The 18,967-nt window shown below is 39.0% G+C and overlaps 1 protein-coding gene across 1 annotated transcript; it reads left to right on the plus strand.

Moving 5' to 3' along the window:
- The first annotated feature begins 2,976 nt into the window (after nt 1–2,976).
- napab (N-ethylmaleimide-sensitive factor attachment protein, alpha b) lies at nt 2,977–9,811 on the plus strand. Its single transcript, XM_037774294.1, has 11 exons — nt 2,977–3,340; nt 4,451–4,530; nt 4,640–4,756; nt 6,144–6,190; nt 6,306–6,383; nt 6,533–6,588; nt 7,230–7,314; nt 7,398–7,502; nt 7,591–7,659; nt 8,119–8,169; nt 9,347–9,811. Exons 1-11 carry the CDS (start codon nt 3,243–3,245, stop codon nt 9,446–9,448), a joined length of 888 nt encoding a protein of 295 aa, XP_037630222.1. The 5' UTR covers nt 2,977–3,242; the 3' UTR covers nt 9,449–9,811.
- Nucleotides 9,812–18,967: the final 9,156 nt, after the last annotated feature.

Genomic DNA, 18,967 nt, shown 5'->3' on the forward strand with positions numbered 1-18,967 from the left:
CTACTAATACCACACTGAGAAAATACTCAAGTAGAAGTCGAAGTCCTGCATTCAAAACCTTGCTTTTAAGTAAAAGTATGTAAGTGGTATCAGCAAGTACTCGTGCAGTAAACACGTTTCCCTTTCAGTGTTTTTGGATTAATATTATTATTGTTGCATTTTTCTGCTGTAGATGTTTAATTTTGTGCTAATTTTAACTACTCTGTATACTGTTGGGTAGTTTAGTTTAACGTTACAGCAATACATCACATTCTATAAGATCATCATGTGTTTGTAGCGTTGCTGTCCTGTGAGAACCACGTAGCCTGTCTTTAGAAAGTCAACTATTCATGGTGTCAGTTCTGTTTTCAGATGTATTTTCCAGCTGATCCAAGAGGGGTTTAAAATAGTTTATATATCTTAAGAAGTAGGAGAATTTTCTCAATCCATGTGCCTTAAGAAACACATCACCCTTCAGTTTATCAGAAAAAAAAATCTAATTCAAAATCACCACATCTGGAGATAGGCCTACGTGGTTTTCACTGGACAGAAAGGGTAGGACATTTTTAATCTGGAAATTATCTAAAACTGTCAGTCAAATGTAGGCCTATAGTGGAATAAAAAGTACATAAATTCCCCCTGAGATGTAGTGGAGTAAAAGTAGCCTATAAAGTAGCATAAAATAGAAACAGGCCTGCTCAAGTAATGTACAACTAAAATCGTACTTAAGTAAATGTAGGCCAAGTTACAGTCCACTACTGACTTTCTTGAAGGTTAAAGTTTGCTGGTGATGTGCTCGGAAAGTTTTTCATACATTTGAACATTTTTCCTCAGTTGGTGTGGTGCTCTTTGTTGTAAGGATGGAATCAAAAAAAAAAAATGCAATTGTGCATTTGCAATGTAATCAAACAAGCACATCTCATGTGGAAAACCGAATCCTCTATGTTAAAAACATTAAGAAATGAATGCTTGCAAGGTTGGTGACCTATCAGGCCTTATTTGGTTTCCCTAATCAGTAGAAAAAGTGAAGGCATTTATCATCAAAGAGGAGTCGTGAGCACATTAAATACGTTTCTGAGAAGCTAAAGCTATGGGGACAAACTTGCACATACTGTAGGCTACAGTACTTCAGACGAAAGGCTTGCGCGATCTGTGGACACAGTTTGGGACATTGGAAATTTGGGGACTTTTCCTCATAATGGGCGGCAAAATGTTTATACTTAAAAACATCTAAGAACTAATTGACTACAGTTTGCCTGGCAGAAACCACTCCTATATGTAAAACATCCTGATCCAAAGCTTAAACTGGAATCTGGAACAACAGATGCTGGTCAGATAAAGGGAGCTTTTTTAGACAGTAGACTTGTGTAAGATTGTGCGTCTCCAACCTCTTATACGAGTCAAATATGGTGGCGGTAGTACCATGTTTTGGGAATGATTTGCTGATCGGCGTCCGAGAGAATCAGGGAAAGTCTCCTTTTCTGGAGTAGACCCCTAAACCCTTTAGTAGGGCAGCTACAATTTTGAGGTAATTGTACTCTCCTTGAGTATTTCCATTTTAAGCTACTTTATACTTCTACTCCACTACATTTTAGAGGCAAATAGTGTACTTTTTACTCCACTACATTTTTTTGAAGCTTTAGTTACTTTGCAGATTTAGATTATTAATTCAAGATATTAATCAACTAATAAGTTATGATGTATCAATAAAGGTTCAGCTAACCAGCAGTACATAAAGTAATACAAAAAAATAGCTGCGACTTTGAATACACTTTAATGCATCCCTAATTATAATTCGGTAATATATAATTCTGAAATGGGACATTCTGCATAATGAGTACTCTTACTTTCTGTACTTAAAGTATGTTGATGCTAATACTTTTGTGCTTTTACTTGAGTATGATTTTGAATGCAGGACTTTTACTTGTAACAGAGTATTTCTATACTGTAGCATTGCTATTTTTTCTTAAGTAAAAGATCTGTATACTTCTCCCACCACTGTAATTTTGTATGAGCCATGCATTTCTCATAAGATGCCTTCATGTGCTGTCAGAAATATAGCCAGAGATACAAATTATATAACTGAGAAGCTCGACAGTACAGAATGATAAGTGTTTATAATTGTAATTCAAACCATAGTGTGGATACATTTTGGCTGTTATATCACCGTTAGTTAGTGAATTAAACACCAATCCCACCAACAACAAAACACGTACACACATTTTGAATAAGATATCAAACAAACAAAGATTGACACATTTTATTTGTTGTATAATTTATTTTATTTTTATATTATCTTTTATACTGTGACATATATTTACTGATTATTTTGTGAATTGAAAATCTGAACATGTTTATGTAACTACTGTACTGAACTTTCTAAATAAAGTATTGAGAAAAAAAAATGCTCTTATTGTTCCTGTTAATCAGTGGTGGAAAGGAAGACTGGAGGTTACGAAGAGCACCTGAACGCAGCAGCTCCGGTGTCACATGACGTGGGTTGATGGTTACTTTGCGGCAGGTGATGTGTAGTGATGGGAATTTAGGCTCTTTTTTGTGAGCCAGATGATTTGGCTCAGCTCACCAAGAAGAGCCGTCTCTTTCGGCTCTTAAACAGCTCTTCATTTTACCACTTCTGCCTTTTATAATTCAGCCAAATTTAGCGCTGTTTGACCTATGATTAGTATGTGTGCACATATATCACTTAAATTATTCAATATAATTATACTAAACCTTATAATTTCCAGAATACCATAATTTTACATGCTGCTTCGTTTCCGACTGTCACTCATCTTGTCTGCTATTCACGCACCGCACTCCTCTCTCTCTTTCTCTCCTCCTCTCCCTCCTGCTTTGTACCTGTAGACCGTAAGCGCACCGTGCTACCCCGCCCCTCCACCCCTCCCTGCGTGATGGTATGATCCTCGTCTAGTCATCAACTGATTGGTTGCACAGACGTCATTAACACAACATTCAGTCACAGTCAGTGCATGGAGTGCCCACAGCGCGGAGAAGATTATCTTATCATTCTGCCTTGAATTAAGTAAAGAAAAAAAAAGAAAAAAACGGGAGCCGACTCTTATCGTTCACTTAAAAGAGCCGGCTTAAAGAGCCGACTCGTTCGTAACCAACACCTCACTAGTGACGTGACAACAAGGCAGAGCAGACCAGACCGAGCTGTTAGCTGTTAGCACAGATCAGCTAGTTTGTTGACTTTCGCAACTCCTCGTTCTTCCTCAACAGCAGAGCAGAGACACGATAAAATGGACAATAGCGGGAAAGATAAGGAAGCCACGGCTCTAGTGGCCGAGGCAGAGAAGAAGATGAAGTCGTCGTCGTCGTTTTTAGGAGCGATCTTTGGGTGAGTGATTCAGCTAGCTGCTGTCAGTCAGCTGCTGTTAGCTAAGCTACATCTGTCACACAGCTACAGGCCAACTGAGCGGAAGATGTTTAGCTGACCAGGCAGGACAACAACAACTGAGCCACACTGGGCTGCTTTATATCTCTGATGTTGAGTTGTTGTGGTCTATATTATGTCAGTTTAGCTAACTATATGTACCGTTAGTGTTATCTCCCTTCAGATCACTGCTGAACACTGAATGACCAACTAACATGACTGTCTGTCTGCAGCAGTGATCCAGGCTCAGTTACACCATGACAAGAGCTGCAATGTCTTTATCATGTCAGCTGCTGATGAGGTTGTAACCTTATCAACATTATTGGTTTACAAAAGGACACTTATTGTTAACTGTGAGTGTTGCTGCTGTAGCGCCATCTACTGGGGACATGGTTAAAGGTCAGGCTGTGGGTGCAGATCACACGTCCATCACATCTGTTTACAATAACAGAGTGTAACAGAGGGCACAGTTGGGAGTTACATTATATAACTTTAAATTATATATAATATATAAATTACTTTCTGAACTTCTTTTGACTGTTTTAAGCCGAGTGAATATCTTTAGCCTCAAAATATCTTTACATTATCAATATTTAACTATTATACCACCAGCACTGCTCCCAGTAGACCACATACACACCAAAACACTGACGAAGACCTGCACTTTACTGTACACCAACTGTCTATCAGTACTACTCAGGTGTAATTCTCACTGTGCAATATCATTTTCCACTTGTGCAATTTTGTTAATAGTCTGTTTATTGTTAATACTGTATATACTGTTCCTATTTTTATACTTCCTTCTATTTAAATGGTTCATATTTCGTTACACTTTGTTTAGCTCTTTTTTACTGTGTTAGCTGATGCATCTTGTTTTTTTGCACTATCCCCTTTGCTGCCGTACACTGCAAATTCCCCCACTGCAGGACTAATAAAAGGAATATCTTATCTTATCTTATCTTATCTTATCTTATCTTATCTTATCTTATCTTATGGCACTTGATATTTTGTCAATATCACCCAGCAAAAGTCTGTATGAGTCTTGTTTAACTAAGCATGTGTGCTGTCACACAGGAGTTCCTCCAAGATGGAAGAGGCCTGTGACCTGTATGTGAGGGCAGCCAACATGTACAAAATGGCCAAAAATTGGTGTGGTAAGAATGATTATTACAGGTCGAAAAAACAAATGTAATGATTGCCCTTTTCCTTGTTTAGATCTATACAGACTTTCAATCCTCTAACATGCAATATTTTTCTTTCCAGGTGCAGGAAACGCGTTTTCCCAAGCTGCTCGCCTGCACCTCCAGATGCAGAGCAAACACGATGCAGCGAGCAACTTCATAGATGCTGGAAACGCCTTCAAAAAAGCAGATCCACTAGGTAATCATTACCGATCACCACCCCCCGGGAGTATAATGACCGCTGAAGCTCACTTGTAATCCCCGTTTTACAAGCTGCTGTACGACTTCCAGTGGACCATGTACATAAAGACAGTGTCATCTGATGTCATTAAGATCTTCCAGACGATGACCTTTTAAAGGAACAGTGTGTAGCATTTAGGGGATCTATTGGCAGAAATGTAATATAATATTAATACGTGTTTTCTTTAGTGTATAATCACTTGAAAATAAGAATTGTGTTTTTGTTACCTTAGAATGAGCCGTTTATATCTACATAGGGAGCGGGTCCTCTTCACGGTTAGGGCTGGAAAGGATCCGTTTTGTGTAAATATGATGTCACATTCTCGTTGTAATCGGAGCAACAAGGGGAAAACAACTGGGAAAGGATCAGATGCCCTTCGCGGGGGAGAGAAGACTGTTGTATTAACGTTGTAAACAGACAAAATCATGCAGGTTCACTAGAAACTCGTTCAACTCACTTCAGCGGCCAGGAGCAGAGCTCCGCCTCGCTGCTCCGCCGGTCCCCGCTGGTGCCAACATCACACTGCTCGAGGCCCAGGCCGTATTGCTGGGCCCGCTGGAGGGAAAGGAGGCACGGGAGAACCAGAACCAGGACTGAGCGGGGAAGACTGTCAGACCCTGCTGCAGTAAAAAATGTGGTTTTCTAAAGGGACTTTGGTGATCGGAAACAATACCGCTTTTGTCCGTAGGGATAGCCGAAATCAACACAAAATGAAATGAAAATGAAGATAATAAAAAATAAACTTGATTCATGACTTCATTACATCACTAGGAACCTTAATCTAAAAAAAATTACAGACTGCATTCAAATTAGCATGTTAAACTGTCACACAGAACTGCAAATGCAACTTTCCTACAAGCGTAGAGATACAGGATACCTGCAGAGCGTAAATACGTGAACGCAAACGCAAGATGGATCCTTTCTAGCCGTAACCCCTCTTCTCGGAGCCGGCCGCCATGTTTCTACAGTAGCCCAGAGCGGACAAACCAAACACTGGCTCTAGATTGGGCCATTTGCGTGTTCACGTTGGCCACCGTAGTTCTCCTCCTTTCAGTTGGTTGCAATCTGCAACCTCACCGCTAGATGGCGACAACACAGCATTATTATCCCACCGTGTAGCTAGAAAATGGGATGTGAACAAATGAATGTGTTGCACCAGAGAAAATAAAATAATGACATCAAACCCAGTGGTCACCATATTTTAGACACAGGAACATTGTTACCTTGAAACTTGCACTTCTCACAACTGTTTGCTTCTACTTTTGTTGATCTTATTCTTACTTTGCTTTTTTGTTGATGTGTCTAGATATTATAATTATAATAATAATATAATATTTCTCAACAGAGGCCATAAACTGCTTCAACCTTGCTATTGAGATATACACCGACATGGTGAGTGTACGAACAGGGAACTCTTCTCAGTTTCTTTAAATTATTACATTTGAAATGTAATATAACATGTAATTTCCCCTGTTGATCTCTTTTTTGTTTGTTTGTTTTGTTTTAGGGGCGCTTCACCATCGCAGCCAAACATCACATCAGCATTGCTGAAATATATGAGACAGAGATGGTGGACATCGACCAGGTGCGATATCTGTGTTTCGTGTTTATTATATTATGTATTAATTCCAGGGCATATTCTTGCTTGTAATTTAACAGCTAGTAATGTCTGCTGTTTTAAACTGTCATATAATCTCTTGGGGGAGGTTCAATTATGTCCAATTTCCATTCCAGGCCATTGCTCATTATGAACAGGCAGCTGATTATTACAAAGGTGAAGAATCCACCAGGTGAGCGTATTAAATGAGCACTATTGTCTCTTGCCTGCTTTAAATGCCGGGCGGGGGGGGGGTAGGCAGAATATTTTTGGCATCATTGGGTGTTCTGAAAGATACCTAGATCTACACCTCCTCGTGGCTCGGTTTTCAGGCTTTTTCAAAACTTTCTTGTTTTACAGCTAAACTGTACACTACAAGATGTTCCTGAAAACATTTTATGTGAGAAATAGGCATTACAGTTACAGAATATTGATTCATATTTGATCAGCTCTGCCTAGTTTGACCGTTTGATCGGAGTTCGCAAGTGATTGACAGCTACTCAGAGACGGCAAGGCTCCAGCTCGGCTCTGATTGGTTGTTTTCCTCCGGTCTGTGAGATCTTGCAGATGTCATTAGGGGCACCGGAAGACACAGATTACCGGTCTCATGCACTACTGTCAGGATATAGTGACCATTTTATAAAAATAACTTTTTTTTAAATCATATTTGTTCCAATCTTGCCTACTGCCGCGTTAAGGGTGTGAGGTTTTAGAGGCTTTTTTTCTAATTAATGCAATTTCCTTTAATTTTGCATCTTTGTTTTTATGATGGCAAAGAGTATTAACTTGGTGATCTTTGACCCTTGAATTCTGTGAATACATTTTCCTTTTCAGTTCAGCAAACAAGTGCCTTCTGAAAGTAGCAACCTACGCAGCTCAGCTGGAGAAGTACCAAAAAGCGATTGAGATTTATGAACAGGTGAGATGACGCTCACCCGCAGCCTTTATCTCGACATTCAGTCGCTTGTCAGAACAAAAGAAACACATTGTTTGTGATTTTAGGTTGGAACCCACGCAATGGACAGTACTCTGCTGAAATACAGTGCCAAGGATCACTTCTTCAAGGCAGCGCTCTGTCACTTCTGCGTAGACATGCTGAATGCAAAAGTAAGACCGCATCACTTGAACTTGTGTCCATGTACAGTGAGTGTAACACGAACCGCCGTCCTAATATTCATCCTCTCTTCTTACCCAGCTTGCTATGCAGAAGTACGAAGAGATGTTTCCGGCTTTTTCAGACTCTCGAGAATGCAAGCTGTTGAAGGTAGGCTTTTGGGGTTATTTTGGCTTTAAAATCCATGAACAAACAAAAACATTGAATAATCCTCTAGATACAGAGAGGTGAGGCGGATGGAGAGCAGTTTAACTCAACTGGCAACCGTTGCTTTCTGTTTCCTTCTGCTCCAGTTTCTGTTGTTTTCAATCAGATCTAGTTGGATGACTTGCTAACTTTCACGTCCTAGTATCGAAAACAAAAGTTTGATTGTAGTCAGCCTCATGCAAAAATGTTCCTGAAAAACATTTCGCCCCCCAGCAACGTACAACAAAAGCACCAGTCAGTTTAGTACAGATAAAGTCTGTTACCAACAGTTATTGGATTAAGAAAGCCATGCTGTTTTTTAAAAGCTGTAGAAGCATCTCAGTTGTTTTTTTAGCCCCAGGGTTTATTTCTGTCTATAGGGAGCCTCTCTGATGCACACCATTATTGTTTTTGTCTAACCAGAAACTTCTAGATGCCTGTGAAGAACAGAACGTGGAAGCCTACACTGACTCGGTGAGTGGACACTTTTCTTTCAGCAGAATAAACGAGTTTCTACAGCAGCGTGATTACAAACTGATAACCTGCGAGTGAAGTGTCGGGGATACCGGTAAAATGTGAGAATCAGAATGTGTTTTTCTCGTACCTGAGAGATTAAATCTCTATTTCTCGACGCAAGCTGTTGAAGTCAACAAGCAGGCGCGTGGCTGTGTTATGTAGAAAAACCAGAATGTCCAAATATTGTTTTGTGCTATTTTAATTTAAGATAAGCCTTTATTCATCCCTAGAGGGGAAAAAATAATAAGAGGTATATACAACTAGTGTTAAGAATATCTTAACAATATGTTAATAATTGTTTATATTTATATTTGATAAACATTAAGTTCATTATTTAAGTTATAAAAAAGGGGTAGGACCTTATACAGTAAGTGTTTATTATTTACAATATGTATTTATTTATTTATTCATTTATAGTGCAGCAGTATAATGTAATATTAAATATAGTATAGTATAATATATATTATATATATATACATATATATTATATTATTATTTATATATACATATATATTATTATTATATATATATATATATATATATATATATGTATATATATATATATATATATATATATATATATGTATGTATATATATATATATATATATATATATATATATATATATATATATGTATATATGTATATATGTATATATATATATATATATATATATAATATACCGGTAGTATAGTACAGAAGTATAATATAATATTAGATATAATATGGTATAGTATAATATATTATAAGAAATATAAAAAATAATATATATAGATATACCCATATATCATCGGCTCCAGCCCCCCCGCGACATTGAATAGGATAAGCAGTTACAGATAATGAATGAATGGATGGATGGATATCTATATATCTATATGTATATACATAGATAGATAGTATAACATATATATAGTACAGCAGTATAATTAGTAATATATATAGTACAACAGTATAACATAATATTATATTATATATCATAAATATAATATGGTATAATATATAATAAAAAATAATATATATAGGTCTATCCAGATATAGATAGAGAGATCGATGGATAGATATGGATATATATTATATTGGGTAATAAAAATTTTGGCTGTGGGTAGTTTTGGTAATATTTCCTGCTCATTTGTCAGGTGAAGGAGTTCGACACCATCTCCCGGTTGGACCAGTGGCTCACCACCATGCTGCTCCGCATCAAGAAAACCATACAGGACGACGAGAGCGACCTTCGCTGACCGCGCTCCCTTCTCATAACCTCAAGCCCTCAACTACCGACTTGCATCCTTCTTTTTGCCTCGAGCCTCTCACTTCCATTCTAGCGGCAATCTTAATAGTTTGACCATTAGCCCCTTCTATTCCCTCACAGATACTGTGTTTCTCTCCCACCATGTGCAGTATTTGTTCTTGCCTTTTTAATTCGTTCAGCTCAATGCTCCGGAAAGTATGATCGTTACAAACACTATTTTCCCCGTGTGCACACTGCATACAGTATGTTAGTTGTATATTGTTATGTTTCAGGTATTGGCCCAATATTAGTTAAGATATTCATAATGGGCTGCAATACCAAATACTCATACCAGCACAATTATATAATAAAGGTTTTGTTTTATTTTTCTTGTTACAAAAATGGAGTAGAGGATGCCAATTTACTAACTTCGATCTGCAAGATGTGTTTTCCAGACTGTGCTTTAGAATAAACCTAACTGACCAAAATGCCAATATATAAATCTTGGTTTTTGGTACTTTGGAGTGCTCGAGTGTACTGTAGGTCATATCAGGGCACCTGTAATTAAGCAGCACTTCATCTCAGCTCCTCTCCAAGCAGAGAGGCCAAGAGTTTCTGAGGTTATTCCATGGCAAATAGCCACTTTGCCTTATACTAGGAAGTTCTCAGGATGTGAACTGCTAGATTTGATGAAAAGGAAAAAAAATTCATGCTTTTAGAAGTTTTACCAATGAAATTTGTTTTTGTCATTACCATTTAAAGTGCTTTTATTTCACAAACAGAGGAGAAAGAAGTTCGTCACCTTTCTAAACATTGGCATGGTTTGGTAAGGATGTGAAAACTAGAGCAGCCGTTTTCCCTTGTATAGGAGTTATTTCTCAAGTGTGTGTGTTTTTTTGATAGTCTGATTTGTGTTTCTGTTTGTCATAATTAACCAGGCTGAAAGAAAAGGCCTGCACAAGATGCAATACATTGAAGAAAAAAGGAGCTTTACTGATCTGAACACTGTGCTCATGTTACCCTCCTGGTGATTTTGTCTAGAGACAATTGGTCTTAAATAATTTGTACATCAGTGATGTTTCCTGTCAAACATTTGAATAAACCCGTCTCCGACGTAGAGCGTCCTGGGCGTGGCCTCGACCTGCTTGCTCAGCACATGGGAGAAGTTTGCCTCCAGAAATCTCCTAATGTTTGGGCAACAACCCTACTTGGTTAGGTTCAGGAAAAGATTGTGGTTAAAATAAACCCTTTCTGGCAGAAAGCCCTGCGGTGTGGAGCAGGGCTGGACTGGGATAAAAAAATCAGCCTGGCACTTTGGTCCAGACCGCCCCACACACACCACCCATCTTCACACTCCCGTATACTGTATATATACCAACAGTGCTACTCCCTGAAAACACTAAAGCAGTGTAATGAGTAAGAAGCAATTAAGGAAGGTTTAAAGAGAGAGGACACATGATAAATCCCTTCAACAAGTGGAGTTGAAAAATTATATACTCCACTGTGATGAACAGGGCTTTCCACAAGGATCTGGAGTAGCCAGCTAGTGGGGAAAAAGTAACCTAGACACAAATAGAGTCATATTCTCTCTACAAATTTGTTTGTGAGATATTGGACAAAAAATAAAACATAACCTAGATTTTACCATTTCCTCTCTGGGCTGTAGAGTTTTCTGTCACAAGAAATAAAATCTGCTGCTTCTGCAAGAGGAATCATCTCATCTCCATCATAACTATATCAAGCTGAGTGTTAGCTCTCAAGATGTGTGCTTCCATCAACACCCTGCATGGGTGATGCCGTCAGAGGGACACTTTTTCACTTAATTTAAATATGCCAGTCTTTTTAGTTTGTTGTTTCACCATAGGTGTGAAATCCAATCAAAGGACACCCAAAGCCTATTTTTAATGAGTTAATTTCATTTCATCAAAAAATGACTGGTTGTATTTCGCCAACTGAACCTCAAAGATGTAGGTATTGCCTATATCAGGGGTCAGCAACCTTTACTATCAAAAGAGCCATTTTAGGTAAATAAAAAAAAATAATCTGTCTGGAGCCGCAAAACATTTGAGCATTGCGATGAAGGTAACACAGTTTATAGTCTAAGTATATAGTATATAAGTCTAATGCAGTGAGGGCCCAAGTGCAAATGTACGACGGAGTATTAGGCCCACATTGATAGAAAAAAAATATTTTGAGAATAAAGTCATAATATTACGAGAAAAAAGTCGTATTATTATGAAAATAAAGTCCTAACTTTCCGTGAAAAAAGTTGTATTATTACGAGAATAAAGTCATAACTTTACTTGAAAAAAAATCGTAAAATTACGAGAAAAAAGTCAGAAGTTTACGAGAAAAAAAGAAAATTAAAGCTGCAAGCAGCGATGAACGGGCCCTCGCACCTTCCCGCACGTCAGGGGTACTGGCGAGACGCCGGTCGACACACCCGTACATTCCAGTGACCATCGGACACTGCACGCATAAGTTAGACGTTATTTCCTTGCCTCTTTGTTTTTTTGGAGCAAATGTGCTCAGAAAGGACAAAGGGGGGTGTGATGTGGGGGTTGAGAATGTGTATGTTTATATTTAAAACTAATTCAACTTTATGTATTTGATCTTAATGTGTGTCAGATAATGCAGTGGGTTAGAAAAGATGGTTAGTTTGCATGCAAGACCTTGTCTATGTGAAGCATAAACTAAACACATCAGGTGTGGCAAAACCAGCTACCCAAATATCTCTAATCTTTTAACTTTAATCTCATAATATTACAACTTTTTTTCTCATATTATGACTTTTTAACCTAAACTTATGACTTTTTTCTCGTAATATTACGACTTTTTTCTCGTAAACGTATGACTTTATTCTAAAAATCTAAGATTTATTTGTTTCCTCATTGTGGCCCTAATACTCTGTCGTACTCTTGAGTCTTAACAGTTAAAAATAAACCTCAGTCAAGTTGATCCAAGCTGTCAGACCAATTCAGACACATTTTTCACTGATGAGAACTCAGATTACAATCAAACTGTAGATGAGATCGGTTTGCAGTTTGAAGCAGCCTTCACTAAATTTACAGGAAGTCACATGTTTTAAGAGAAATGAGACGTTGTTTCCTCTTAAGCGTCACGTTAATATTTTAGATTATAGCTTCTGTGTACTTCTGTGTACAGTGAACTGTGCAATTATTTGTGCAAAAGACATCAAGTAGTCCGACTCCAGCAGCCATGACCTATGAGCAGGTTCTGAAATTAACTTTTTTCATTGCCTGCCACTGTGGCAAACAAGTACCTTTTTTTTTGTCTGCCACTCAGAAATGTTATCTGCCACTTTTGAAATCTCTGCGCCAAATGAAAGAACAAGGCAAAAGTGAGCATGGCTCAGATACCCCTGCTCACTGCTTGATCCCTACTGAAGTAACACCAAAGGTTTTGCCATTTTGGAAAAACTCAAAAAAGGTTTGGGCACTGTGGACTTCTAACCCCCAAAAGGCACAACTAGACCACACTGTCAACCATCATACCAAATTTGAAGTTCCTAAATTAAATAGTTTTGCTCCGGACACGAAAATGTGACAGGTGAACGGGCGGACGGACAGAAGGGCACGTGGAACGCTATATATCCCCAACTACTTACGGGGGTATAATAACATCTTAGATCTGATGTCATTCAATGTTCAATATATTTTACACAAAAAACATTATATGCATGGTAAATTACAATATTCGAATTACACCGTGGCTTACGGGGAGCCCTATTTTTCGGGGCAGGGAGGGTACTGTACACAGTACTGTACTGTACTTTGTTATTGTCATCTATAGGGGTTGTTTGCATAAAAACACACAATTCAAATGATTATGATTATTTAAATATTTGCTTTGATTAGAAAAATCTTGGCAAGCTGTTGAGAGCTAGTGTTAGGATGTTAAACAGGTCATACTGTAATTCCCTCCCTATTATCTATTTTATATTGCTGTGAAAACATCTCCTTCAAACAACTGGATTTATTCAAGTTTCTCGCCAAAAACATAATTTTACGAGGTTACATTTGAACAAGACGATAACGTAATTTACCAATAGTCATTTTTCCTGAGCTTGGGTTTGAACGCCACATAATAATAACAACTGCCTAATGCCTAATGTGCCTAATGGCACCTCCATTAACATTAGTAGATCTGTTATTTAACCAAGCAGGACTGTGCTGCCCACCGGCTGCTAACAGGTAACATTACTAACTCTCCTCCTGGCCAACAGGTTTGTTGTTCACAGTGTTGCATTATCAAGGAAAAAACAGGGTGCATTGTGCACGCGTTACTGTGGAAGGGCATCAATACAGAGGAATCAGTAGTCACGGAGGCTTGAGATACCAAGGAATCAGACAATAAGGAGTCTGTTCTCTATTCCCTCCCCTAACATTTTTTACTGTCTGCCAAAATGGCGGATGGCCTGCCAATTTTACCCGCCAACAATTTACCTGCATTTGGCGGGTGGCGGTTGCTAATTTCAGACCCTGCCTATAAGTATATGTGAATAATAAGTACAATATACAGCTGAGTGAAGGCAGGCAGTTCAGAGGAGCAGAGTACAGCAGAGACTATGGTCCTGGAGACCAAATTATTAGGCTGAATGTTTCAGGGAAAATGTAAATGATATAACTCATATCAAACCTGACGTTCAGGAATTATCAGCCTCACATGTGACTGAATGGAAATGACGATAAATAATGTAAAACGTGTTTGTTGCTGACAGACAGACTCTCCGTCTCTCTCTGACTTTAATAGTATCATTAATAAAAGTTAAAGGGACTGTTTGTAACTTCTTACACGTGTAAATCATTGCGGGTCGGTGTCTCATGCGCGCTCACGTGTGGCTACGCTGTTCAGACAAGACTCCAACAGAAACTACACGGAAGCACCAAAACCACAAAGTTCTATATAGTGAAGCCCGTCTGTTAAACAGTGTTGGCTGCGGTCAGAGACCGTAGCTTTGGTCTCCAGGACCGGAGTCTCTGCTCCTTTGCTCCTCTGCCTGCTTTGCCTGCCCTCACTCACTTACACACCGCGCTTGTTCTCACTCTTTCGCTCCACTCTCACATGCATGCGCGCACACTACACACTGCAGAAGAGTTAGTTTAGCTCTGACAATATTTAATGAATGTACAGTGGACGTTTGTGCAGAAATAACTGCTGCAGCTCCTCCAGACCAACAGAGGTTTTCCGTGTCTTGTGAAGTGACGGGGCTCCACAGAGAGAAAGGTTATCGTCTCCGACCAAAACTCTGAGATACCCTGTTCCCTCCGGCCGCGGGCGGGAGGCTGAGGCAGGAAAAGCCAACACTAGAATCAGCATTGATTCATGGGAGACCTTCGTCTGGTCAGCAGTGTCGGCGTTAGGGGCGGGCCATGGGGGTCCAGGCACGTACATGTCTTCAGGCCAAGACTCTTTTAAAACATGTCAAATTTGGGGAAGATTGGACAATGTATAGTCAATTTACAACAACGTCCTGTTTCCTGTAGGGGGCACTATGACGTTCACTCATAATACCACATATATGTCTTCAGGCCTGGACTATTATCTAGCTTGTGAAGTTTGGAGCAGATTGGACTATGTATAGTCAATTTACAACAACTTCCTGTTTCCTGTAGGGGGCACTATGACGTTCACTCATAATACCACATATATGTCTTCAGGCCTGGACTATTATCCAGCTTATGAAGTTTGGAGCAGATTGGACTATGTATAGTCAATTTACAACAACTTCCTGTTTTTTGGCGAAAGGCGGTTATTCGCCGCCACGCCACGGCAACATAGTTCGATAACTTTTTAATCTTTGGATAACTTTTCATCACAAAGGTCTTAAGATACTACTGACCAAATTTGAAGTTGATCGGGTTAAGTCTCTAGGAGGAGTTCGTAAAAGTATGCATAAAATACATAAATGACATGAAAAACACAAAATTCAATATGGCCGACTTCCGGGTGGGCGGAGCTAATGAAACCCAATGAGGAATATGTTTGAAATAATGAGTGGGATATGCATACCAAATTTCATGAATATAGGAACAACTTTGACCAAACTACGGCCTAAAGTCAAGTTACAACAGCCTCCTGTGTCTTGGCGAAACATCAAAATTCAACGCGCCGCCACAAGAACGCCGTTTCACGAAAACACAAAAGCTTCGCAATTTAGCATCCTGAAGGTGTTGAGATTCGGTTGCCCGACTTTGAGATGGATCTCTTGAATGCTCTAGGAGGAGTATCGCAAAGTTCCATACCTTAAACGTGACAAAATGGCGTCTTCGCACATGACGTATGACATCACCGTTCGAGCGATCAAAAATTCCTTCGCAATTTAGCATCGCAGTAGTGGGAGGGTTATCCCACCCAAATTTGACGCGAATCCGATAAACCCTCTAGGAGGAGTTCGTAAAAGTATGCATAAAATACATGAAAAACGCACATATTCCAATATGGCCGACTTCCCGGTGGGCGGAGCTAATGAAACCCGATGAGGAATATGTTTGAAATAATGAGCAGGATGTACCTACCAAATTTTATGAATATAGGATCAACTTTGACCAAACTATGGCCTTCCACGCGTTAGGGGGCGCTATAGAGCCGGCTAAACATGCTGAACCCAATAACTGTACATTTACATAAAGTTCACAGGTGTCCATCATTTTGCCAAGTTTCATGAGTTTTCGAGTACCTCAAGGTATGTTCAAAATCTAAAAGACATAAGGGGGCGCTAGAGAGCCAACATGTCACGCCCTTGCAAAATTTCACCACTAAATCAAAGTAATTACTAGTTTGGATGTGCATGTAAAGTTTCATGAGTTTTTGTGCATCCTAAAGTCTTCAAAGATGTGTTCGTAAATTTAAAAAAAACGCAGGAAATCCAAGATCGCTGACTTCCTGTTGGCTGAAAAAATCTCAAAAATATTTAACACGAACTTCAAGACGTATGCAATGACATACTTGAATTTCATGAAGATCGAAGAAACTTTCCCTGAAAAACAGCCTACATTAGGGGGCGCTATCTCGCCCGCTGGCGACACCCGATCCGAATCACTACAGAACTTTGAATTTCGCGCCACTTCTGACGCATATTCCACTTTTGGTGAGTTTTTGGGGATGGAAAAGGTCCCAAAAACGCGATATTCCAGCAGAAAAATAATAATCCTTAGAAAAACAATAGGTTTCCTTGCACTTTCATGCCAGGACACCGTTGGGGTCCTGGCACTTTCGTGCTCGGGCCCTAATAAGACGTAAAATTACTATTTTATTCTCATAATACTATCACTTTCTTTCTGGTAAATCTATGACGTCATTCTTGTAATATTATGACATTATTCTCTAAATCTCAGATTAATTTTTTTTCCTCAATGTGGCCCTAATACTCCGTCGTACCGTCGTACCATAGACTTACAACAAATATAAATAAAATTGAAAATGTAAACAAAGAACCGTTATTCATTTCCACTACTTTTATAAATCCACAGGGAGCCACTGGAGAGGAGCTGAAGAGCCACATGTGGCTCCAGAGCCTCAGGTTGTTGACCCATGACCTATATAGACTGACTGAGGGTGTTTTCACAATTGGTTCCTTTCAGCCCTCCAAACGAACTCAGAGCAATGAGTCAGCATTTTTTGCGCATATGTGAACATTCCAAAAGGACTCAGACCTCTCTGAATCGAACCGAACTCAGACCTCCTCGGGAGTCGATCTGAGTTTGGTTCGATTCAAGTCCGCGTTGCGGTTCGTTTAATCTGTGCATTGTGAACACAAAGGGCTCCAGGTTCGCTTTGCCATTTGCCATTGTGTTTTAGCTCTCTAGAGATAGATATTAGTTTGTTACTCAGGACTATCTAAAGTTACAGTTTTTATGTGCTGTCAGTCATTTCTTTGAACAGTGGTTTTTGGCCTCACATTTAAATCTGTCACAGCATCAAGTCCCCATCAGCTCACAATAAAACCTCTGCTTGTCCTTCTTTTGAGACGTTCATTTTTATAACACTGTGAGTGAGACAGCTGTCAATTAGAGCAGTTCCACTAAAATGTTTATTACACATAATGTATAATCTCAGTTTATGTACTAAAAATCAGTATGAAGCTTAGACCCGTGGGATCAGTGAATAATGATCTCTATCACTCCTGATGTGTTTGGCTGCACTGATGGTTAACACTTTTTTTGAAAACCAGACGTAGTCACACGTGTGTACTTCCTCTAACTTCTCCAAGTCCGTCTCTAGCTCTCCCGTCAGCTCTGTTCTCTATATACATCCATGGTCAGCTCCATCAGGGCCGTTTGAATGCATTTAACATAAATGTCAGTATATGGGTGCTCTACAGTTGTAACGTCGGCCCATTTGACCACGGAGATGAGAGCGACGGCCGGCTTGACCGCAGGTTACCGCAATACGATAACATTTCCTGTCCGTGACAGAGTTAGCATGCAGCTTTAGCCACAATGTCTAGCTCTGATTTTCCTGCAATGTGTGAAACTGTATGTGTAGTGTTTACCACTTTGGATTTAAAATGTTTTGTACTTCCTCATCACTCATCGCTCTGAGGTCGTTTGGAGGGCTGAAAGGAACCAAATGTGAAAACACCATAAGACACTTGAATGAGGTCACTCTTAGATGAAAATGAATGGTTCCCAAAGATAAACAACTTATTTAGCTCACAGTTTCTCTTGTTTAGGTTTTGTGAATCTGATGCATCACAAAAACTATTTCAGTGCCCGTAACACTCATTAACAGTTTGGAACACTTTTATTTCACTTGAAAGATATTGTTTTGTAGAAATGCATAGTTTGGATATTTAAGAATATATTGCCATTTATTTTTCTGGCACAGACGGTCATGGGAGGACAGTGTGGCTGCATCCTGCACCCTCAATGTTAACTGGACATCTTTAGGACTTTTTATATTGCGATATCAAAATATATATTAAGAAAAGATTAACCTTTATTAATCCCTGGAGGGAAATATGCAGGTGTCATAGAAGCAACAGCGATGAGAATGAAACACAGGAGAGGTACAGGTAAGAGCACAAACACAAACGAAGATAATAAGAATAAAAAAATATATAAATAAAAATTAAATAAAAAATAACGATAGAATAAAACAGAGTAGAGATAGAGTAGCTGGCCCTAGATATGATGCACTGGATCCCTGAAATGAATGAATGAATGAACATATGCACAGTCTTCTATGTACTATATTGGGATAAACATAGATAGCATAATAGCCATATGAGCATGTCTGATATTGGCCAATCCAGGAAATTTATGGTATTTCCTCACATTGATGCAAAAAAAAAAAAAAAACATATTAAAATTAAATACTGCTATAAAGTAGTCCTGTTTATCGGTTTGCAATATTGCCTGAAATTGCCTCATACAACTAGATTGTCTTGTATTGCCTTGTAGGGTGGAGACAGGTAAAATAGTCCAGGTGAGGTTGGAGCATCATAGCTCTTTAACATTGTTCAGCCGATCACAAGAACTGGTCTTGCATCGTTGCTATAACGCTA

This window comes from Sebastes umbrosus, chromosome 7, assembly GCF_015220745.1.
Source record: "Sebastes umbrosus isolate fSebUmb1 chromosome 7, fSebUmb1.pri, whole genome shotgun sequence".
In the NCBI taxonomy this organism is placed as follows: Eukaryota; Metazoa; Chordata; class Actinopteri; order Perciformes; family Sebastidae; genus Sebastes; species Sebastes umbrosus.